At 38.6% G+C, this 26,111-nt stretch overlaps 2 protein-coding genes across 3 annotated transcripts in view; both read right to left on the minus strand.

Moving 5' to 3' along the window:
* The window catches only part of SLIT2 (slit guidance ligand 2), a 379,714-nt gene that overhangs the window by 211,254 nt on the left and 142,349 nt on the right, over nt 1-26,111 (minus strand). The gene's annotated exons all lie outside the window — the stretch shown is intronic.
* Nucleotides 5,117-24,395, minus strand: LOC132366732 (POU domain, class 5, transcription factor 1-like). The gene is given in 3 exon segments (XM_059924314.1): nt 5,117-5,188; nt 5,190-5,870; nt 24,207-24,395. Coding segments are annotated over 3 exon segments (942 nt in total).

The following is a 26,111-nucleotide window of genomic DNA, read 5'->3' on the forward strand; positions in this document are numbered from 1 at the left end:
ATCAGGTAGGCAATGAATTTGCTAAAACTAAACACCACATTATTAACTGTAAACAGTTTTTTCCTCAGTATAACAATAATGCTAACTTACTTTTATTTCTTTATTAGATATGTAGTACATACTCAGTGTATAAACTGAATACCGATAACTAAAAACGTACTATATAACAACAATAAAAACCAATGAATAAATATGAAATATTTCAGTACGAGTTTTTAAATGAGAAACAGAATTAGTATTGTTTTCATATCTTTGCTCTTATTCCAACTAATAAATATAGCTAGTTATATTGTGATACATTACATATACAACAAATAATTCAAGTTTTACACAGATAATTTAACTCTAGTTTTCACTTCTGACTTAAGCAATAACTGTTACTCAGTTTTCTTAGGTGTAGTGCAAACAACTTGGTAATAGTGTTGGGGGCAGATTTAAGCCTTGGGAGCCTTATGAGTCTCTGATTTGAATTTTAGGTTCCACATCTTCCCAGCCATGTAAGTCTAAGCATTTTATTTATTTATGGTACCCGTCCTTCAAGGCCCATCTTCCTGTTTCTCCCTTTTATCCTCTCAGTTACCTCCAGGAGCTCTGTTGTTTCTCTGTCGTTCAGGACTCAGCGTTCCCCAGCTTCCCACTTCTCCCTCTTTCCCTCCAGAGTAAAAATGAGGTACATACTCTAAGATCACCAATCAAATGACAAAAGAGTAAAACATTATAAAATAAATTTTTTTTTAAGTTAAAAATAAATCTAAGCACATTCTGGACAGAGAGATACACATATAACCGAGCAAGAGCTCATGTGCCCGTGGTGCAGAAAGCCGAACTCTGACAGCGGGCATTTGCGGCAAAGTAAGGATTTATTTGCAGGGCATCAAGCAAAGGAGTGGGAGACAAGTCTCAGATCCACTTCATCTTGGTCTTTGAGTTAGGAATGTTTTAAGGGGGAAGAACAAAGGAACTAGGATTAATCATTTTCTTGTGACATTTCTTAATCATGGTTTCAGGAATCAGGATGTCTCCTTTTTATAATTCTCTGTCCAGGTAGTCCATGGCTTGGGGATCTGTGGGCTCATCTTGCCCTGGAGAAACAACCTGAGCTTGTTAGTTAATGATGATGTAGTACAATGTAATGATGATGTAGCAATTTTAATACATTGATGATGTTATCAACAATAGCCGACTCTGGTTGGTAAGTGTTCAGTTAGCATAGGATTGAGGCCAGAGGGGACAAGAAAGGGATTGAGGTCACAGGAGACAAGTAAGGGAATAAAGTTTTGGATAGAGAGATTAATCATAAACTCAGTAAGGGAACTCGGTTTTAGGGGGACTCGGTTTCACACATAAACAAACACATAAATAAAGGACATGTGACGGACCTGGGAGCAAGTGTGACCTTCCCGGGGAACAGGCCAAAGTTAGCAATTGGGGTAGGTCAGGCCCAGCAGAACCTGTACAGTGGGGAGTGGGGAGAGACTGTGCCCTGGAGGGCCCCTGCACTTGAGCTAATGGCGGGTTATAAGACCGACTTCATACCCATTCAACTGAGCACGTGCAGGCCATGCAACAGGCACCAGGCCCTAGGGGGCCACATAGGTTCCAGTAATGGACTTGCGACTCCTTGGTCCTCATGCCAGAGAAACCCACACCCTCACCCAGGTCCAGGCCCAACACAGAGGTAGACTGGAAGTCCCCCTCCACTGGAAAAGAAAGATCCACGTCCAATCTCAGAATATCCTGTTGGCTCTACCCTCAAAATATATCCAGAACCCCACCACTTCTCACCATCTTCACTGCTGTCACTCTGACTCAGTTCACCATCATCTCTTGCCTGGATTTTTGCAGTAGCCTCCAGTGGTAGGCAGAATATTGGCCCTCCAAAGATGTCCACATTCTATAGAATGTCACCTTAAGTGGCAAAATGGGCCTCGCAAAAGAATTAAATTAAGAATCTTGAGATGGGGAGATTATCCTGGTGGGCCCAATGTAATCACAAGAAGAAAGCAGGAGAGTCAGAGTCAGAGAGAGACTGGAAGATGCTACCTTTCTGGCTTTGAAGCCAGAAAGGGGCCACAAGCCAAGGAACACAGGTGGCTTCTAGAAACCGGAAAAGGCATGGGAATGGATTCTCCCCAAGAGCCTCCAAAAGGAACATAGCCCTGCCAACAACTTGATCTCAGTCCATTGAGAACCATACCAGACCCCTGACCTTCAACACTGAAAGATAATAAACTTGGGTTGTTTTAATCAAAAAAAAACAAAAAAACAAAAAAAAAAACAACTAAGCACCTTCTAAAATAACATTAAGAGCCCACTGGTAAAATAATAATTCATTTTTAAAAACTAATATTTATTAAATATGATACTTTAGGCATTGGATAAGTGTTTTACATGCATTACCTTGTTCGGTCTTCATTACCAACCTGTGAGATGGGTATTATTAGTGTTCCACTTTTAGATGAAAAATCGGGAGCTTAAATAACCTGGTCAAAGACCCACAGTTAGAGATCAAATGCAGACAACAAAACTCCATTCATAACCTCTCCATTGTATCAGATGGGAGAACAAAGTTTAGGCTTGAGGCTAAAAGGGATCTTTTACCTTCCACTCTAATCTAGATCTTGGAACAGCGCCCCCAGGTCCGCCTGCAGAGATATCACAGAACTGGCTGTGAAGGGAACCCACACCTCCAGCCGCATGGATGAGGGCGCAGGTCTGCTGGATGGAATGGGTTAGAGTCAGCAGGCAGAGAGAAGGTCTTCCGAGCTGACGTGCATTCCCTTTCAGCTCTGCCCCTCCCCCAGAAACATGATGTGTGAGAGCGTTCACCCAACAGGAGGGCAAGCAAATGGAGGAGAAAGCCAGAAAGCAGGTGGTCACAAAGGAATCAGCCAGATTGGCTCTGGCTTTTGAGGTACAAAGTTCTGGCTTGCCAGAAAAACTTGTTCCAACAAATGTCTAGCTCTGACCAACACAATTAACTAGAGTTCTTCCCAAGAACTGGATGGAGAGACAATGTTCTTTCAACACAGTGTCTTTGTGGTGATAGAGGCATGATGAGATGGGAGAATCCTTCATCCTTTACCAACCACTCTGTCTACTTTCTTCCTTTTTTTCAGGCATTTCTGACTTCAATTCCATCCTTATTCAGAAGATGATAATGGATGAAGATAATGATGACAAAGATGAAGCCCATCCAGCTTGGATTCAGTGGTTCATCTTTGCAGCCATATCCTCACCAATAACCTAAGCTCACTTGTGTTTTGGGGCTTTTATTGCACCTGCCCTAAAATCCCCAACCCTGAATGAATCCAACTGCCCATCTTCTCTGTACATGCATCTTAGTTGCTGAGTGCTCATGGAACAATCTCAGAGTTGGCTAACATCCCTATAAAATATATGGTCACCACCTTTGAGAAGAATTTACCAGCACATGGCAATCCACGTGTTTGGTCAGCTCTCATTCTCTCGTTCTCCTGTTCTGAAAATCTCAACTGTTCTCCAACCCCTGGTCCCCACTCTACTGGCCTTCCTCACATTTTATGGACACTACTGCCTTCTATTCACCAAGGAAATGGAGAGGTGTTAAACAGAAACTCCCTTGATGTCCAACATCTGAATCTATGAACCAACCTGCTTCTGCATGGCACCTTTTCCTTTCCTTCTGTGTTCTGCATCCCTCTTACCTTCCCAGGACCCTGGAGATGTCTATTACAAACTTTCTTCCCTATCTTTAGTCATTCTCTCCATACTGACTCCTGCCCTAAGTGGGCAAATCTTACTTCCCTTCTTACAACAAAAACAAAAACAAATAAATGCTCTCTCAATTCCATTTCCTCTTCTGGACAATCGCATTTGCTCTTTTTTTCCAAAGTCAAATATCCAACAAGACATTTACCCTTTATGTCCTCACTTCCTGCTTATTCTAATATTTCTTCCGCTCTCACTACTGTACCTAATGTGTTCTCGCTACAGTTGTTTTGGCCTCAATATCCACTTTACTAAACCTAATGAAACACTCTTAGCTCTCATTTTATTTAACCTAACATTATTCTACCCTGTGGGCCCATTCCCTCCTTTTTCAAAACTCTCTTTCCTAGATATCTAAGGTACCACATTCCCATTTTTTTTCTCTGGCTTCCTTTCTTAAGTAGTTCCTCCTTCTTTAACTGATCATTAAATGCTGGCTTTTTTTCAGGCTCTAGTTGCTCCCAGGTGCTCCTCTTTGTTATTCTATATTCTTTCCTCCATTATAACATGATTTACTTCCATATCTTCAATTTCCATCTCTATGTCTATGACTTGTAGATTTATATTGCAATTGAGAGCTTTCCTCTGCACTCCAGACCATATACTCATCTCAACATTGCATTTGCTCCACAGTAGTCCAGACCTAATTCGAAAAGAAAAAAATACAACTTTAATGCTAAACTTATAAACTTCCCCATATCCAAACCTGTACCTCGTCCTATATTCCACACCTCATACACTCAAACCAGAAATACGGGAACCATAGTACACTCATCTCTTTTCCTACCCATCAACTGCCAAGTTTTACAAATTGTCTCTTCTAAAGATTCTAAAATTATCTACTTTTCTTCACTCCAAGAGCCATACTTCCAGGCCGAGATGCAATCGTCTCTCTCCTGCATCACTAACTTGCCTCCTATCTGCTCTCTCCACATCTTCCATTCAATTAATCTTCCCCATAGCCGTCAGAGTCATCATCAAAATAAGATTTATAGGATTTATAGGTATGCTTATTAAATCAAATGCATACAGTTCAAAGGTACAGAACATTAAAGTGAACCTCTTCATTAAAAATATAACCTTAGTAATTTCACTTTCATGCTAGTAAGGAAACAAAAACACAAACAAAAAGACTTAGGGACCATCAAGTCACTATCTTTTTTTTTCTAGGTCCCAGGCTTCTTTATTTAAGAACGAAGTGATGAGTGATGCGGGGATTAAAATCAAGAGCATCACTGAACTTCACCTTCCCTCCAACCAGTTCCCCCAAACTCCCTGCCCCCACACCCTGTGTGCTCCCAATTCCTTCCTAAGCGAATGAAGAACTTAATCCCAAAGCCCTGGTACGAACCCCAGGGTTCGCTCCCTAGCTGTCCCCCTTCCTCTCTCCCCATTCCTGGGAAGGGCAGACACCTCCGTTGGAATGCATCGGGGAGCCCCAGAGTGGTGACAGACACCGAGGGAAAGGCCTCAGCCTCAGGAAATGGGACTGAGGAGTACAGTGTAGTGAAATGAGGACCCCCATAGCCTGGGGTACCAAAATGGGGCCCTGGAGCCAGAGGAAAGGATACTGGTCCCCCTGAGAAAGGAGACCCAGCAGCCTCAAAATCCTCTCGCTGCGAAGAGTCACTGCTTGATCGTTTGCCCTTCTGGCGACGGTTGCAGAACCACACTCGGACCACATCCTTCTCAAGCCCGAGCTGCGGAGCCTTGTGGCTGACCTGCTGCAGGATGGGCTTTGGGCACTGCAGGAACATGCTCTCCAGGTCGCCTCTCGCTCGGTTCTCAATACTCGTCTGCTTTCTCTTCCGGGCCTGCATGACGGTCTCTGCCTTGCGTATCTCCTGCAGATTCTCGCTGTTTTCAGCTTCCTCCACACACTTCTGCAGCAGGGGCCGCAGCTTACACATGTTCTCGAAACTGAGCTGCAAAGCCTCTAAACGGCAGATGGTTGCTTGGCTGAACACCTTCCCAAAGAGAACCCCCAGGATGAGCCCCACATCGGCCCGGGTATATCCCAGGGGGATCCTCTTCTGCTTTAGGAGCTTGGCAAACTGTTCGAGGTCTTTCTGAAGAGCTTTGATGTCCTGGGACTCCTCGGGGTTCGGCCGAGTCACTATCTGTAACAGGAACTCTGAGTTCTAGGAGTTCTGGCTTCTCTTTCAGTCCCCAGCAGCACACCACACCTCTATTTCTCTACAGTCAGTACACATGTCATGTAAACTCCCACACCCCATGCTTTCTACCTGGTACTTTTCCTCCTCAGGTAGCTGAAGTTTTCATTCTTTGATCTCAGGTTGTTATAGCTCTTCAGTTAGGGTGGCTTTTGCAACCCAGTACCAGGAGAGATGCCCTCTTTTATAGTCTAATATTACTATAACTTTTTCTTTGTAGTACCAATACTTATTTGATGTAACCCTTGCCCTCCAGTGTATAAGCTGCCTCAAGGCAATAACTGCACCTGTCTTAAGCATTAAAATCATAGTATAGGGACTTCCCTGGTGGCACAGTGGTTAAGAATCTGCCTGCCAATGCAGGGGACATGGGTTCGATCCCCGGTCCAGGAAGACCCCACATGCCGTGGAGCAACTAAGCCCATGTGCCACAACTACTGAGTCTGCGCTCTAGAGCCCACGAGCCACAACTACTGGGCCCGTGTGCCACAACTACTGAAGCCCTCACGGCTAGAGCCCGTGCTCCACAACAAGAAAAGCCACCGCAATGAGAAGTCCGTGCACCGCAACGAAGAGTAGCCCCCGCTCGCCGCAACTAAGAGAAAGCCTGAGCCCAGCAACAAAGACCCAACGCAGGGAAGAATAAATAAATTAATTAATTATTTTAAAAAATCATAGTATAATATTTGATACATATTAGATACTCAAGGAACACTGATTAACTGAGTCCCTAGAAAGAAGAGTAGGGAGAAGATTAAATTCAAGTAATGGTAACTGTCAACATACTGTGTGAGACACATTTCGTATAGGTTTTAAATAGGATCTAATCTACCCTTAACTCTATCATCAATTTAATTATTTCATTTGGTAGAACAGTTCTATCACCTACACCTAAGTCTGAGCTACCTATCATGAGAACAGTACTATGTAAGGATAAAATGTCATTCCCAGTGATATTCATATAATGGCATGCACACTGAAAAGAGCTGTGTAGAGATGCAAATGAATTATGATGTTAGCAAACAATTGCAGGACACTTAATATGTTCAATTACTATTCTGATCATTTTACATATATTAATCTAATCAAAACTCACAACTTCCTGTGATGTACATACCACTATTACCCCTTTTATAGATGCAAAAATTGAGGGTCAGAGAGTTTAGTAATTTGCCTAGGGTCACTCAGTTCTTAAATGGCAAAACCAGGATTTAAACTCACGACTGTCCTATCAGGCTTCAGATTTAAAGACTATGGTGTGGGCACCCTCATTATAATATTAACACAATTAATATTATTCTATAATTTGAAGAGAATATTTTTCTTAAACCAAATAGCATAGTATTGAAAACTTATATTCTGCTACTGACTTCTGTACTTTTAAAATTCAGCCACAGTATAAAAAGCATAAAGTTTAACTTTCTCATTAATGAAGCACTGGATATAGAGAACACATTTCTTTTAATTTTTTACCATGTTGAATATTTTTCATACTAGTCAGCTTAACATTAAGCTGCTTATTATTTTTTACAAGATTGTACATATGCCAGAAAGTATATTTGTGTTATCCCAAAATTAATCTTTAATTTAATAGTATATATTTTGATTCAACGATAATTTTATGTGTTTACCATGGGTAAATTTTTCAATTAATTTAAAATATAGCTAAATCAATTTATAATAACATTAGCCAAAGGATGGATATTACTGATTGAGCTAAATATAAATAGAATTGAAATATATCACAGATGTTATACTGAATATAATGAAATATACTTGGTTTCAGTATTTCTAGAAATAATAATTGATAATTGACAAAGGAATCCACAGACTACCAGAATGGAATATACGTATAAACAGCAAAACTGAAACCTAAAATCAATATACAAATGAATAGCATGTTATTTATATTAGGAACTGAAAAACAAAGAAACAGTACACGCTTGGATAAAACAGAATCAGAGAATATTGTATGGCAACTACATAATAAAGTCCCCTGTGGAACAGATGATAAAAGATCGCCCAACTTAAAGTACACAAAGCATCTCCAAAAATTCTGGCCATAATGCTACTTCTACCTCCTTGATTCTCCATGGTATTTTCAAACACTGAATTCTCTGTTCTCCTTTTCAAACTCCAAATTCTGGAACCATTTGTATGTACCATCTGCCTCTCCTTCTTTATGTCCCGTAACTTTTTTTTTTTTTTAACATCTTTATTGGAGTATAATTGCTTTACAATGTTCTGTTAGTTTCTGCTGTATAACAAAGTGAATCAGCTATACGTATACATATATCCCCATATCCCCTCCCTCTTGCGTCTCCCTCCCATCCTCCCTATCCCACCGCTCTAGGTGGTCACAAAGCACCGAGCTGAACTCCCTGAGCTAGGCGGCTGATTCTCACTAGCTATCTATTTTACATTTGGTAGGGTATATATGTCAATGCCACTCTCTTACTTCATCCAAGCTTACCCTTCCCCCTCCTCGTGGGCTCAAGTCTATTCTCTACGTCTGCATTTTTATTCCTCTCCTGCCCCTAGATTCTTCAAAACCATTTATTTATTTATTTATTTATTTTTTAGATTCCATATATGCGTTAGCATACGGTATTTGTTTTTTTCTTTCTGATGTACTTCACTCTTGTATGACAGACTCTAGGTCCATCCACCTCACTACAAATAACTCAATTTTGTTTCTTTATATGGCTGAGTAATATGCCATTGTATATATGTGCCATGTCTTCTTTATCCATTCATCTGTCGATGGACACTTACGTTGCTTCCATGTCCTGGCTACTGTAAATAGTGCTGCAATGAACATTGTGGTACATGACTCTTTTTGAATTATGGTTTTCTCAGGGTTTATGCACAGTAGTGGGATTGCTGTGTCATATGGTAGTTCTATTTTTAGTTTTTTAAGAAACGTCCATACTGTTCTCCATAGTGGCTGTACCAATTTACATTCCCACCAACAGTGCAAGAGGGTTCCCTTTTCTCCAGACCCTCTCCAGCATTTATTGTGTGTAGATTTTTCTTAATGTTATATGATTTTTTATATTAATATAACTGTACTACATTTACATTTATATAACTGTTTATCTCACTTATTTAATGCATTTTTAAAACAACTTTATTGGAGTATAATTGCTTTACAAGGGTGTGTTAGTTTCTGCTTTATAACAAAGTGAATAAGCTATACATACACATATATTCCCATATCTACTCCCTCTTGCATCTCCCTCTCACCCTCTCTATCCCACCCCTCTAGGTGGTCACAAAGCACTGAGCTGATCTCTCTGTGCTATGCGGCTGCTTCCCACTAGCTATCTGTTTTACATTTGGTACTGTATATAAGTCCATGACACTCTCTCACTTCGTCCCAGCTTACTCTTCCTCCTCCCCGTGTCAAGTCCATTCTCTACGTCTGCGTCTTTACATCTGTCCTGCTCCTAAGTTCTTCAGACCTTTTTTTTTTTTTAAGATTCCATATATATGTGTTAGCATACAGTATTTGTTTGTCTCTTTCTGACTTACTTCACTCTGTATGACAGACTCTAGGTCCATCTACCTCACTACAAATAACTCAATTTCATTTCTTTTTATGGCTGAGTAATATTCCATTGTATATATGTGCCACGTCTTCTTTATCCATTTTTCTGTTGATGGACACTTAGATTGATTCCATGTCCTGGCTATTGTAAATAGTGCTGCAATGAACATTGTGGTTCATGACTCTTTTTGAATTATGGTTTTCTCAGGGTATATTCCCAGTAGTGGGATTGCTGGGTCATATGGTAGTTCTATTTGTAGTTTTTTAAGGAACGTCCATACTGTTCTCCATAGTGGCTGTATCAATTTACATTCCCACCAACAGTGCAAGAGGGTTCCCTTTCTCCACACCCAATCCAGCATTTATTTGTAGATGTTTTGATGATGGCCATTCTGACTGGTGTGAGGTGATACCTCATTGTAGTTCTGATTTGCATTTGTCTAATGATTAGTGATGTTGAGCATTCTTTCATGTGTTTGTTGGCAACCTGTATATCATCTGTGGAGGAATGTCGATTTAGGTCTTCTGCCCATTTTTGGATTGGGTTGTTTCTTTTTTTGATACTGAGCTTCATGAGCTGCTTGTAAATTTTGGAGATTAATCCTTTGTCAGTTGCTTCATTTGCAAATATTTTCTCCCATTCTGAGGGTTGTCTTTTCGTCTTGTTTATGGTTTCCTTTGCTGTGCAAAAGTTTTTAAGTTTCATTAGGTCCCATTTGTTTATTTTTGTTTCTATTTCCATTTCTCTAGGAGGTGGGTCAAAAAGGATCTTGCTGTGATGTATGTCATAGAGTGCTCTGCTTATGTTTTCCTCTAAGAGTTTGATAGTGTCTGGCCTTACATTTAGGTCTTTAATCCATTTTGAGTTTATTTTTGTGTATGGTGTTAGGGAGTGTTCTAATTTCATTCTTTTACATGTAGTTGTCTAGTTTTCCCAGTACAACTTTTTGAAGAGGGTGTCTTTTCTCCATTGTATATTCTTGTCTCCTTTACCAAAAATAAGGTGACCATATGTGCGTGGGATTATCTCTGGGCTTTCTATCCTGTTCCATTGATCTATATTTCTGTTTTTGTGCCAGTACCATACAGTCTTGATTACTGTAGCTTTGTAGTATAGTCTGAAGTCAGGGAGTCTGATTCCTCCAGCTTTGCTTTTCTTTCTCAAGATTGCTTTGGCTATTCGGGGTCTTTTGTATTTCCACACAAATTGTGAAATTTTTTGTTCGAGTTCTGTGAAAAATGCCATTGGTAGTTTGCTAGGGATTGCATTGAATCTGTAGATTGCTTTGGGTAGTATATTCATTTTCACAATGTTGCTTCTTCCAATCCAAGAACATGGTATATCTCTCCATCTGTTTGTATCATCTTTAATTTCTTTCTCAGTGTCTTATAGTTTTCTGCATACAGGTCTTTTGTCTCCTTAGGTAGGTTTATTCCTAGGTATTTTATTCTTTATTTGCAATGGTGAATGGGAGTGCTTCCTTAATTTCTCTTTCAGATTTTTCATCATTAGTGTATAGGAATGCAAGGGATTTCTGTGCATTAATTTTGTATCCTGCTACTTTACCAAATTCATTGATTAGCTCCAGTAGTTTTCTGGTAGCATCTTTAGAATTCTCTATGTATAGTATCATGTCATCTGCAAACAGTGACAGTTTTACTTCTTCTTTTCTGATTTGGATTCCTTTTATCTCTTTTTCTTCTCTGATTGCTGTGGCTAAAACTTCCAAAACTATGTTGAATAATAGTGGTGAGAGTGGGCAAACTTGTCTCTTTCCTGATCTTAGTGGAAATGGTTTCAGTTTTTCAGCATTGAGAACGATGTTGGCTGTGGGTTTGTCATATATGGCCTTTATTATGTTGAGGTAATCCCCTCTATGCCTATTTTCTGGAGGGTTTTTATCATAAATGGGTGTTGAATTTTGTCAAAAGCTTTTTCTGCATCTATTGAGATGATCATATAGTTTTTCTCCTTCAATTTGTTAATATGGTGTATCACGTTGATTGATTTGCGTATATTGAAGAATCCTTGCATTCCTGGAATAAACCCCACTTGATCATGTGGTATGATCCTTTTAATGTGCTGTTGGATTCTGTTTGCTAGTATTTTGTTGAGGATTTTTGCATCTATGTTCATCAGTGATATTGGCATGTAGTTTTCTTTCTTTGTGACATCTTTGTTTGGTTTTGGTATCAGGGTGATGGTGGCCTCATAGAATGAGTTTGAGAGTGTTTCTCCCTCTGCTATATTTTGGAAGAGTTTGAGAAGGATCGGTATTAGCTCTTCTCTAAATGTTTGATAGAATTCTCCTGTGAAGCCATCTGGTCCTGGGCTTTTGTTTGTTGGAAGATGTTTAATCACAGTTTCAATTTCAGTGCTTGTGATTGGTCTGTTCATGTTTTCTATTTTTTCCTGGTTCAGTCTCGAAGGTTGTGCATTTCTAAGAATTTGTCCATTTCTTCCAGGTTGTCCATTTTATTGGCATGTAGTTGCTTGTAGCAATCTCTCATGATCCTTTGTATTTCTGCAGTGTCAGTTGTTACTTCTCCTTTCTCATTTCTAATTCTATTGATTTGAGTCTTCTCCCTTTTTTTCTTGATGAGGCTGGCTAATGGTTTATTAATTTTGTTTATCTTCTCAAAGAACCAGCTTTTGATTTTATTGATCTTTGCTATTGTTTCCTTCATTTCTTTTTCATTTACTTCTGATCTGATCTTTATGATTTCTTTCCTTCTGCTAACTTTGGAGTTTTTCTGTTCTTCTTTCTCTAATTGCTTTAGGTGTAAGGTTAGGTTGTTTATTTGAGCTGTTTCCTTGTTTCTTGAGGTAGGATTTTATTGCTATACACTTCTCTCGTAGAACTGCTTTTGCTGCATCCCATAGGTTTTGGGTCGTCGGGCTTTCATTGTCATTTGTTTCTAGGTATTTTTTGATTTCCCCTTTGATTTCTTCAGTGATCTCTTGGTTATTTAGTAGGGAATTGTTTAGCCTCCATATGTTTGTATTTTTTACTGATTTTTCCTGTAAGTGATATCTAATCTCATAGCATTGTGGTCGAAAAAGATACTTGATATGATTTCAATTTTCTTAAATTTACCAAGGCTCAATTTGTGACCCAAGATATGATCTATCCTGGAGAATGTTCCATGAGCACCTGAGAAGAAAGTGTATTCTGTTGTTTTTGGACGGAATGTCCTATAAATATCAATTAAGTCCATTTTGTTTAATGTATCAATGAAAGCTTGTGTTTCCTTATTTATTTGCATTTTGGATGATCTGTCCATTGGTGAAAGTGGGGTGTTAAAGTCCCCTACTATGATTGTGTTACTGTCGATTTCCCCTTGTATGGCTGTTAGCATTTGCCTTTTGTATTGAGGTGCTCCTATGTTGGGTGCATAAATATTTACAATTGCTATATCTTCTTGGATTGATCCCTTGATCATTATGAGGTGTCCTTCTTTGTCTCTTGTAATAGTCTTTATTTTAAAGTCTATTTTGTCTGATATGAGAATTGCTACTGCAGCTTTCTTTTGATTTCCATTTGCATGGAATATCTTTTTCCATCCCCTCACTTTTAGTCTGCATGTGTCCCTAGGTCTGATGTAGGTCTCTTGTTGACAGCATATATATGGGTCTTTTTTTTTAAAATCCATTTAGCCAGTCTGTGTCTTTTTCTTGGAGCATTTAATCCATTTACATTTAAGGTAATTATTGATATGTATGTTCCTATTACCATTTTCTTAATTGTTTTGGGTTTGTTATTGTAGGTCTCTTGTGTTTCCTGCTTGGAGAAGTTCCTTTAGTATTTGTTGTAAAGCTGATTTGGTGGTGCTGAATTCTCTTAACTTTTGCTTGTCTGTAAAGGTTTTAATTTCTCCATCGAATCTGAATGAGATCCTTGCTGGGCAAGGATCTAGAGTAATCTTGGGTGTAGGTTCTTCCCTTTCATCACTTTAAATATGTCTTGCCACTCCCTTCTGGCTTGCAGAGTTTCTGCTGAAAGGTCAGCTGTTAACCTTATGGGGACTCCCTTGTATGTTATTTGCTGCTTTTCCCTTGCTGCTTTTAATATTTTTTCTTTGTATTTAATATTTGATAGTTTGATTTACATGTGTCTTGACGTGTTTCTCCTTGGATTTATCCTGTATGGGACGTTCTGTACTTTCTGGATTTGATTGACTATTTCCTTTCCCACATTAGGGAAGTTTTCAACTATAATCTCTTCAAATATTTTTTCAGTCCCTTTCTTTTTCTCTTCGTCTTCTGGGACCCCTATAATTCAAATGTTGGTGCATTTAATGCTGTCCGAGAGGTCTCTGAGACTGTCCTCAATTCTTTACATTCTTTTTTCTTTATTCTGCTCTGCGGTAGTTATTTCCACTATTTTATCTTCCAGGTCACTTATCTGTTCTTCTGTCTCAGTTATTCTGCTATTGATTCCTTCTAGAGAATTTTTAATTCCATTTATTTTGTGTTGTTCATCATTGTTGTTTGCTCTTTAGTTCTTTTAGGTCCTTGTTAAACATTTCTTGTATTTTCTCCATTTTATTTCCAGGATTTTGGATCATCTTTACTATGATTACTCTGAATTCTTTTTCAGGTAGATTGCCTATTTTCTCTTCATTTGTTTGGTCTGGTGGGTTTTTACCTTGCTCCTTCATCTGCTGTGTGTTTTTCTGTCTTTTCATTTTGCTTAACTTACTGTGTTTGGGGTCTCCTTTTTGCAGGTTGCAGATTCATAGTTCCCGTTGTTTTTGGTGTCTGCCCCCAGTGGCTAAGGTTGTTACAGTGGGTTATGTACGCTTCCTGGTGGAGGGGACTAGTGCCTGTGTTCTGGTGGAGGAGGCTGGATCTTGTCTTTCTGGTGGGCAGGACCACATCCAGTGGTGTGTTTTGGGGTGTCTGTGACCTTATTATGATTTTAGGCAGCCTCTCTGCTAATGGGTGGGGTTCTGTTCCTGTCTTGCTAGTTGTTTGGCATAGGGTGTCCAGCACTATACCTTGCTGGTCGTTTAGTGGAGCTGGGTCTTAGCGTTGAGATGGAGATCTCTGGGAGTGCTTTTGCCGTTTGATACTATGTGGAGCCGGGAGGTCTCTGGTGGACCAATGTCCTGAAGGCGGCTCTCCCACCTCAGAGGCACAGGCCAGGCACCCAACTGGAGCACCAAGACCCTATCAGCCAAACGGCTCAGAAGAAAAGGGACAAAAAAAGAAAAAAGAAAGAAAAGAGTAAAATAAAATAAAGTTATTAAAATAAAAAATAATTATTAAAAATAAAAAAATTAAAAACTAATAAAAAATAGAAGAAATAAAAAAGAAAGAAGAGAGCAACCAAACCAAGAAACAAATCCACCAATGATAACAAGCGCTAAAAACTATACTAAAAAAAAAACCCAACAAAAACAAATAAAAAAACGGACAGACAGAACCCTAGGACAAATGATAAAAGCAAAGCTTTACGGAGAAAATCACACAAAGAAGCATACACCTACACACTCACAAAAAGAGAAAAAGGAAATAAATATATATATCATTGCTCCCAATGTCCACTGCCTCAATTTTGGGATGATTCATTGTCTATTCAGGTATTCCAGAGATGCAGGGTACATCACGTTGATTGTGGAGATTTAATCCGCTGCTCCTGAGGCTGCTGGGAGAAATTTCCCTTTCTCTTCTTTTTTTGCACAGCTCCTGGGGTTCAGCTTTGGATTTGACCCCGTCTCTGTGTGTAGGTCACCTGACGACATCTGTTCTTTGCTCATACAGGACGGCGTTAAAGTAGCAGCTGATTAGGGGGCTCTGGCTCACTCAGGTCAGGGGGAGGGAGGGGTATGGAATGCGGGGCAAGCCTCCAGCAGCAGAGGCAAGTGTGACGTTGCAACAGGCTGAGGCGCACCATGTGTTCTCCCGGGGAATTTGTCCCTGGATCACAGGAACCTAGCAGTGGCGGGCTGCACAGGCTCCCAGTAGGGGAGGTGTGGATAGTGACCTGTGCTTGCACACAGGCTTCTTGGTGGCTGCAGCAGCAGCCTTAGTGTCTCATGCCCGTCTCTGGTGTCCACACTGATAGCCGCGGCTTGCGCCTGTCTCTGGAGCTGGTCTAGGCGGTGCTCTGAATCCCCTCTCCTGGCGCACCCCGAAATAATTGTCTCTTGCCTCTTAGGCAGGTCCAGACTTTTTCCCAGAGTCCCTTCCGGCTAACTGTGGCACACTAGCCCCCTTCAGGCTGTGTTCATGCAGCCAACCCCAGTCCTCTCCTTGGGATCTGAACTCCGAAGCCTGAGCCTCAGCTCCCAGCCCCCACCCGCCCCGGTGGGTGAGCACACAAGCCTCTCAGTCTGGTGAGTGCTGGTCAGCACTGATCCCCTGTGCAGAAATCTCTCTGCTTTGCCCTCTGCACCCCTGTTGCTGCGCTCTCTTCCGTGGCTCCGAAGCTTCCCCCTCACCACCCCCAGTCTCCGCCTGCAAAGGGGCTTCCTAGTGTGTGGAAACTTTTCCTCTTTCACAGCTCCCTCCCCAAGGTGCAGGTCCTGTCCCTATTTTTTTTGTCTGTTTTTTCTTTTTTCTTTTGCCCTACCCAGGTATGTGGGGATTTTTTTTTTTGCCTTTTGGGAAGTCTGAGGTCTTCTGCCAGTGTTCAGTAGGTGTTCTGAAGGAGCTGTTCCACATGTAGATGTATTTCTGATGTATTTGTGGGGAGGAAGGTGATCTTCACGTCTTACTCTTCCGCCATCTTGAAGGTCTCTCTGTAGATTTTTTGATGATGGCCATTCTGACCAGTGTAAGGTGATACCTCATTGTAGTGTTGATTTGCATTTCTCTAATGATTAGTGATGTTAAGCATCCTTTCATGTGTTTGTTGGCAATCTGTACAACTTCGTTGGATAAATGTCTATTCAGGTGTTCTGCCCGTTTTTGGATTGGGGTGTTTGTTTTTTTGATATTGAGCTGCATGAGCTGCTTGTAAATTTTGGAGATTAATCCTTTGTCAGTTGCTTCATTTGCAAATATTTTCTCCCATTCTGAGGGCTGTCTTTTTGTCTTGTTTATGGTTTCCTTTGCTGTGCAAAAGCTTTTACGTTTCATTAGGTCCCATTTGGTTATTTTTGTTTTTATTTCCATTTCTTGGAAAAGGAAAAATAGGACCTTGCTGTGATTTATGGCATAGGGTGTTCTGCCTATGTTTTCCCCTAAGTTCTATAGTGTCTGGCCTTACCTTTAGGTCTGTAATCCAATTTGAGTTTATTTTTGTGTATGGTGTTAGGGAGTGTTCTAATTTCATTCTTTTACATGTAGCTGTCCAGTTCTCCCAGCAGCACTTATTGAAGAGGCTGTCTTTTCTCCATTGTATATTCTTGCCTCCTTTATCAAAGTTAAGGTGACCATATGTGCATGGGTTTATATCTGGGCTTTCTATCCTGTTCCATTGATCTATATTTCTGTTTTTGTGCCAGTACCATACTCTCTTGATTCCTATAGCTTTGTAGTATATGTCCCGTAACTCTTGAACCCACTTTTGACTGAGCTGTGAAAGCTCAGCTGAATCTACTGAATCCAACACCGCCAAACCAAATGCAAAAACCCTTTAACTCATGTGACTTCTCTGCAAGAAAACATAACAAAAGCAACAAAAATCTGGTTTTTCTTGAAACATTCACCTCCTCAATTGTTCTTTCAGTTTTTCCTAGGTGCTCTACTAGCTCCTCTTTGTTCTCCCTCTTCACCACATTCCTTCAGGTGTGTAAACTAGTTTCATGCTATCCCTTTTCACAAGAGCTTTTCCCCCAGAGCTCCATCATCTCAACCCAGGTGTCTCATGGAAATGTTTCCATGGGTATTTCACAGATGCCTCCAACATAATATGTCAAAAACTGAAATCATCCTGTACCGTCTCAACTCTGTTCTTTTTTCCCCAGAGATCTATATGGATAAATGATTGCATCACCCATTCAATTATACAAGTCAGAAATTTGGGTGCACATTTGAGTCCTCTCCCTCCCTAGACTCCATGTAAACTGAAGTTCTTGATCACATCTGGAATAATGTGTCCAATTTTGACAACCACATAGGATAGAAAAATCAAACTTAAAACTGTGTAAGGGAGGAGAGTGGATATATGGAAACTCTCTGAATTTTCTACTCAATGTCTTAAACACCTAAAATTACTCTGAAAAATTAAAATCTACTAATTAAAAAAAGAACACTTGGGGGTATATAGAGGAGAGTGGCAATGGCAAGAGATTTAAAACTGTTTCATATAAAAATTTTAAAAGATATGCACACTTGAAATATTCATCTTCATGAAGAAAATTAAGAAAAGTCATGATAGCTGTCTTACAAAATTGTAGAGGAAAAAGGAAGATATGCTCATTTGACTCCATGAAAACAAAGGAATATTCACTAGGAGAAACTATAGAGAAGTGGTTTTCAGATTCTTACAAAAGAACAAACTATTTAGTAAACAAAAAACTTTGAGAAGCAGTGAGCTACTAAATCATTTGTTCAACACAGTGCTTTTGGGTTTAGGAAGTGCTTTTTATTATCTGTTACCCTATTTAATTACCATCCCAACTCTGTTTCTAGGTAGGAGGACAAATATTATTATCCTCATTTTATCAGTAGAAAATGAAGACAAAGAGCCTTAGATTATTGGTGTGATTTGGCCAAAGTTAGTGAGGTAGAGCCTTGCATACAGCACTTAAATAGTTATTACTACACAGTGGAGTCTTACCTGATAGATTCTCTATTCCTGGGGTCACTCACCAGCATACAAAAAGTGTTCAGAAAATATGATTTGAAAAAAGAAATTAATTGATCACTTAATGAATAAATCAATCCAAAGTTTAATTCTAGGCCTTTTAAGTCTTAACAAGGATTGAGGTATAATTAAGTGACTAGTAATATGGAAAACAAACAACAGAAATATATATAAAGCGTTTAAAAGAGAGAGATAACAAGGGGTAATTTGGCCAGATATATGATATTAAAATCAGCCTTACAGGATGTGTAGAACACAGAGAGGAGAAAAAAGCAAAATCTATTTTGGAAGCAGTCTGATAAAGAGCACCTTCAGAGGGCCTAAACTGGTCTTCTTCTGGCCCTGTCTGTCCCCTGGATAGAAGAAATGTAAAAGGAATAAAGAAGACAAAAACAGATGGGAAGATAACTCATGTTTGTGTTATCAGAAGATTTAATATTATTAAAGTGTTCATACCCAAAGCAATCTACAGGTTCAATGCAATCCTTATCAAAATCCTAATAGCAATTTTACAGAAATAAAAAAAAAATCCAATAATTCATACGGAACCACAAAAGACCATGAATAGCCAAATAATCTTGAGAAAGAAGAACAAAGCAGGAGATATCACAACTTCTGACTTCAAAATATATTACAAAGCTACAGTAATCAAAACAGTATTGTACTGGCAAAAAGAAAGACATATAGACCAATAGAACAGATAGCCCAGAAATAAAACTATTATGTGTATAGTCAATCGTGCTAAAAATACAAAATCAAGAAAGGACAGTCTCTTTAACAAATGGTGTTGCAAAAACTAGATATTCACATGCAAAAGAATAAAATTGAACTTCTATCTTATACCATATATAAAATCAATTCAAACTGGATTTTTGAACATAAGACCCAAAACCATAAAACTCCTAGAAGAAAACATAGGAGAAAGGCTTCATGACATTTGTTTTGGCAATAATTTTATGAATGTGACACCAAAAATACAAGCAACAAGAACAACAACAACAACTAAAGTGGGACTACATCAAACTAAAAAGCTTCTACCCAGCAAAGGAAACAGTCAACATAATAAAAAGGCAACTTATGGAATGGGAGAAAACATTTGCAAACCATATATGTGACAAGAGGTTAATCCCCAAAATATATGAAGAACTCCTAAAAATCAATAGCAAAACCCCTAAAAACCCTATTAAAATAACTATAATCCAATGGGCTAAGGAATCGAACAGACATTTCTCAAAAAAAGACATACAAAAGGCAAACAAGTATATGAAAAAATGATCATCATCACTAATCAGCAAGTAAAATGCAAATCAAAACCACATGACATATCACATTACACCTGTCAGGATGGCTATTATCAAAAAACAAAGACAAGTTTTGGGGAGGATGTGGAGAAATCAGAACCCTTGTACACTGTTGCTGAGAATGCAAAATAGTGCAGTTGCTATGGAAAACATTAAGGACGTTCCTCAAAAAATTAAAAACAGAGCTACTTTATGATCCAGCAATCAATTTCACTCTGGGTATTTATTCAAAAGAACTGAAATCAGGATCTCAAAGGACCATTAGCCCTCCCAAGTTCACTTCAGCATTATTCATAATAGCCAAGATGTAGAAACAACCTGAATGTCAATTGACAGGTTGTTTATATCATATATATATATATATATATATATATATATATATATATATATATATGATAGAATGATATATATATGATGGAATATTATAGAATATAATATATATGATATATATATGATGGATGATATATATATATGATGGAATATTATAGAATATAATATATATAATGGAATATTATTCAGCCTTAAAAAGAAGGAAATCCTGACTTTTGTAGCAACATGGATGAACCCTGAAGACATTATGCTAAGTGAAATACATCAGTTACAGAAAGATGAATACTACATGATTCCACTTATATGAGGTACCTAAAATAGTCAAATTCATAGAACCAAAGAGTGGAATGGTGTTTGCCAGGGGCTAGGAGGAGGAGAACATGGGGAGTTACTAATCAACAGGCATAAAGTTTCAGTTCAGCAAGAGTTAAGTTCTAGAGATCTGCTGTACAATATTGCATCTATTATTAACAATACAGTATTGGATAATTAAAAATTTGTTAAGAGAGTAGATCTTATGTTGTGTTCTTACCACAATAAAATTTTAAAACAAGAAAGATAAAAAGATTAGTTTTCAGAAGAAAAAGTTCCTTCTCTTATCTCTGCTTCTTTTATATTTACCTCTCTGGTAATAACATCAGGCCCAGGATTGTTACGAAGATCACATGATATGCATGTGAAAAGAACCAAATGTAAAACACTTTGCCCACTTTTATAAGTAGGTGAGGGGTCCATACACAGCATGGCAATAGAGTGCTCAATCTCTCAAGAATGGGGAAAAATATTTGAGCTTTGATAGCTTCTTAATTTTTAGTCATCCATTAATTTATTTTTTAATTAAATTAGTTAATAACTTTAAAACTGCTGGGAACAGTATCTTGCACATAATTAGACCTACATGGTATTTGTTAATATATACATAAAATAGACATTTATTAAATACCTACTATATTCAAGGTCAGGGAGCTAAAGACAAAACAAAGTCATGATCCACTTTTGTTTTTATTATTATATGTTCTAGGCCAGATTATTTAAAAGGTGTGCATGCGGATAAGAATAATAAAATGCAGTTTGGGAGTACTTTTAAATATTTACTACAGATAGTTCATTGCTAGGATTCATTTTTCAAAAATATTATTTTACTTATGTTAGTTAATTATATCATGATGTTTAATATTAAAAAATCAAAACAATTCTTGTCTAGGCTGTTTTGAAAATTCCAACATCATAAAATAAATTGCTTTAAAATGTATGGGGTTTTGTTGCGGCTAGTTTTCTTCTAAAAAGTTTTTATAATTGGGTTTTAAGGAAGGTATAAAACCAGGGTTTAACTTTCATATTTTCAACAAAGTTTGGTCTGTATTAGAGGAGTTAACTGGCTAACATTTTTAAAATGTAATGCTCTATGCCAAGAGCTAGCATGCAGCTATTTACAAAGGGAACATATGCATTTTTATTTGCAATCTGACCAGTGAGGCTATGGTTATTTAAACCGGCCAAGCAACAGAATAAAATAATGGCTTACCTTTATACTGTTGCTGTAATGCTCTGCCTAATAGGCAAATTTGGATCACATCACTTTTCTCCTGAAAAAATCCCTCAAAGGACCCTCATCCCTGCAAAATAAAATCTAAAATTTTTTGGTCCAGGCCCTTTGTCAGGTTCCTGCTTATGTATCTTTATCTTCAGAAACACTGCCCACTACAGGCACCTGCCAAAATAGCCCATCTGAAGTACTAATATGTTGCATTTCCCCATGTTCTGCCCATCCTCCAAATCTGTGTGTGTGTGTGTGTGTGTGTCTCCTTATGCTGGGATGGGCCAACAAATTTCTATTCGTACTTCTAGTCTCAGCTCAGGAATTACATTTTAATTATGTTATCTAGCAAATTACGCACTCATAAATGTTTAATGTTTACAGGATATAGAGAAATTGTAATTATGTAATGTAAATGACAGCATGGTTATAAATTTAAGGTAAATAGATTTCCATATTGTTTATCTTAGAGTAAAAAATGTTCGGGACAGTTGGACAGGTGGTTATGGAAATAATAAACAACAGTTTTTACCAGAAAGTCTCTGAGCCATTATGGTTTTACCGTTCAAATATCCAGCCGCTACCAACAGTAACGAAGCCTTAAGATCATTATTTCAAGACCGGCTGTGAACTATTAAGATATATAAAGAAAAAGAAATTGCTCTGTCCAAGATTACTGCCATCAGCTACTACAGTTTAGACCTCAGTGCTTTATTTACAGAACTCCCTATTGACAAATGACAGAATTGCATAATGAGTATACAAATGCCTTTTCAAGAATAGATCTTGAAGGCTGTTTTTATAAAAATGCCTTCTGGCTGAATTATCGAAATGCAGTGTGCTGACAGGAGGGACAGCAATACACATGGGCTTTGTTGGCTTCTAATGGATTCCATTTCTAGAGCATGAAAAAGATGGAAACTAAAGTACTTCAGTAGGATTTGGATCTCTCTCTCCATGTAGTCCTACAATTTGAAGAATAGCAGAATATGTGGACAGTAGTTTTCTGTTTAAAAGGGAACACAGTTCTTTAAAAAATTCCCATCTAATAGACAAGATTAGTAGGTTGCTTGCAGAGATGTAATGCTACAGAACATACCCACGGGGGTAAAACCTTGTTATTTTGAAATAGTAACCCAACAAAGACTCTAAACAGGGATTTTATAGAATTTCAAATTTTTTTAGGGAAATTTTTAAATAAAGTTGTGTTATTTCTAAGGGAAGACTGAGAGACATACTTAAAAAAATAAAATAAGATGCTTTCTTAAAATGGGGTTTATCCTGTAAAAATAGTCAATGTTTTATTTCCCTCAGTAGTTATGTATTTTCAAATTTATTTTTATTGAAAACCCTTTACACCTGCCTGGCTTTAAACCATCGGAAGGAGTCAAGTGACGGCAGGTCTCACACTTTCTATGCAGTTGCCAAGAATTATTTTATTGTGCAGTTGAGGCTGATGCTAATGCAACCAAAAAAAACCATCATAATTATAATAAAATAATACCACCATGACCGACCATTTTTTACTAAGTCATGCTGTGCAAAGGCAATCTGCATACAGATGCAAGCACAACAAGATGTGATTGATTCGCCCCTGCTGGCCGTCCCAAGAAAGAGTGCGGCCCTTAGTCCCTGTGATCACCAGTACAGCCAATGGTAATGCACAGGGCTTGCAAGGCAAAACAGTTAATACTGGTTCATCCTGGCAAGCCATGAATCGTCAGTAATGAGCATAAGCCTTCAAAGTATACAAAATGATGACAGCTTCATCCTCGTATGAAGAAACCTCTTGCAGAAAGAAAAGTATGAAAGGAGGAGCAGCACGATGAAAGCACTCAAGCCTAAACTGTAGTGTCTGGAAACCTCATAACTCAAATGGCTCAGTCATTTACTTCACATTCCTGGGGACACATGCACACATGCCAGTTACCTGAAGTAGGTTCAGGGGGCTTCTCTCAATCAACCAAGAAGGTACAGATGTAATTAAAAATCAAATAGTCAAGGTTTTAAAGATTTTCAAGATACAAGAGCAGAAAAATAACTTATGGGAAGACACTTGCTAACTGCAGGTAATACAGTAAGTCCCCTACACATGAACCTTCAAGTTTCTAACTTTCAAAGATGCAAACGTGCATCTGGTTCCAGCAAGGAACCAGAACCTGTGCCGTCAATGTTAGGCCTGAGTGAAATTGCAGCTTGCCCTCCGTCTCCTATTGCTGATGATCCTTCAGCTCTACCATCTCCCACCTTCTCTCCCTCCTCCAGTCAGTAACTCTTCTTGCCTGTTCACTCTATGCCAGCCCCTGTATGCCAGCTGTTGTACTGTGCTACTGTACTTTTCAAGGTACTGTGCTGTAAGATTAAAAATGTTTTCTTTATTTTTTGTGTTTGCTTTTATGTATTAATTGTGCAAAAAGTATTATAAACCTATTATAATACAATACTATATAGCCGATTGTGTTAGTCGGGTACCTAGGCTAACTTCGTTGTACTTATGAACAAAATTGGACTTACGAATGCACTCTCAGAACAGAACTCGTTCATATGTAAGGGACTTACTGTAATGCCAACACTCTACTTGCCAGAAGATGACTATACCCATATATCTGGTTAATGTTTCCCACTCAGAACTCATTCCCAAGGGTCAGGATACTGAGGGGACAGAAGGCAAGAAATCTAATCAGGCTTCTATTTCCTCAGTAGACTCTCAAAATGGAAGAAATCAGAAGAAATTCAAATAGTATGAACAAGGAAGCACTTATGTAAGTTTCTTAATTATTAGATATAAACATCTCTCATGCTGACAATTGGCATACTGTCAATTGCACCTGAAGAACACAGGTTTATAATCACCATTGGACTGACTGGTGATAGCTGGTATCCATTAGAGCAGGGGTCCCCAACCCCCGGGGGTGGCAGACTGGTGGCAGTCCGTGGCCTGTTAGGAACCGGGCCGCACAGCAAGAGGTGACTGGTGGGCAAGCGAAGCGTCATCTGCCGCTCCCCATCACTCCCCATCGCTCGCATTACCACCTGAACCATCCCCCCCCACCCCCCTGGCCATGGAAAAATTGTCTTCCATGAAACCAGTCCCTGGCACCAAAAAGGTTGGGGACCACTGCCTTACAGATCTTGCCTTCCTATCTTAATTCAGTACCCTATTTCTTCCTGTAGGGGTCAGCACACTAGTGCTGTCAATGATAACCTGTTTCGAAAATATTTTTATAAGTAGAATTAAGTTGTCTTCAAATGGAAAGAAAAGGAGTACAAAGATGCCAAGAAGTCTTCACTGAGTCTACCTCTTAAGATAACCACATCCAGAAACCTCTCCTGACAACAAGAGTCAGTTTAAGAGTTAGCAAAACCCACAATTCAAAGAGATAACCAACTCACTAATCATTGATTCAAATATTCTGTCATCAGTACTAGGCAGTTGATAAATCAGATATCACGTTGAAACATATTTTTAACCATGTACTTTAAAGTATTGAGATTTTTCAACAATGTAGTTTCAATAAATGAATTGTTTCATAAAAATTCCATCTTCAGTCTAATGCATCAGCCATAAAAGCAATTTATCTGCTGAAGTCAGCTTCTCTAAAGAATGTACTTTCTACGCCAAATAAGATTTTTTCCACAGTTAAACAAACACTTGGTGCAGGGAAATTACTAGCAGTTCTCCTGGTGGTCTCTGATCATGTGTATTTTCCTGCCTGTTACATCTCCATCTGACGCACTTTGCCTATTGTTCAGAAGAGTCATTTCACGCCTCAGGAATACTATGATGCTTCTTGAGAGGGGTTATGTGCCTTCTGGCTGATGCACTTCAGAAAACCACCAGATTGTCACCAACAAGAGAAGCCTGGAGAATCACATGCACGCTTTTGTAACAAGTTCTGTGGTTTAATTTATATATAAAAAAAAAATTGCACCAACAACTCAAACTAATAGTTTTTACAAAAAAAGCTTTTTGGCCTTTAGAACCAAACAGATATTTGTGATAAAAGCAACTTGTCTGGATACTCCCTGAGGCACAGTGTATTTTCCATCCGTAAATGGATTATTTACGGGTACTATAAAATTACAATTCTGGAAACAAAATTATGGAAGATTATGTATTCTGGGAATGTGGGGTTTTGTTTCAATTCACTTGAAAATTAGCTTGAAGGCAATCAGGTACTGTTGTAAGCATATACTTAAGTAATGAGTTTCAGTAATTTTCAATGAAATAGCAAAAACAAAAGCACAGTTTTAAGGTGTTTTAGGAATAGTCTAATTAACTCAGTAATTTCTAAAAGCATAAAAGATCTTTTTCAAAATGTTCAAGAATTATGAGTTTGAAAATAAGCTGATATTTTCAAAGTTGTTTTAACTACGCTTCATTTTAATAAATTTTAATTTTAAAATGTCAATTCAAGTGGCGCAACTTCTAGATGGAGAATAGGACAAAAACCTAAACTAGTTCATTCTTCAATGCAGCAGTAGGCCTGCAGTGCCATAGTAACTTTGTGATGTATTTTTCAAAATACTTTTCAACTCAACCTGCTAGGTGGTTTTAGGAAGTCAATCCATGCCCTGGAACCCCTCTGTTAGAAGATATCAAAGCCTGTACAGCTTGCACCCTAATACTATCTCTGTATGATTTTTCCTATAGTCCACGGCAAAGCATCAGCCTGGAAAATTCTGTGATAGTATTTTCCAACGCCACGT

This window comes from Balaenoptera ricei, chromosome 5, assembly GCF_028023285.1.
Source record: "Balaenoptera ricei isolate mBalRic1 chromosome 5, mBalRic1.hap2, whole genome shotgun sequence".
In the NCBI taxonomy this organism is placed as follows: domain Eukaryota; kingdom Metazoa; phylum Chordata; class Mammalia; order Artiodactyla; family Balaenopteridae; genus Balaenoptera; species Balaenoptera ricei.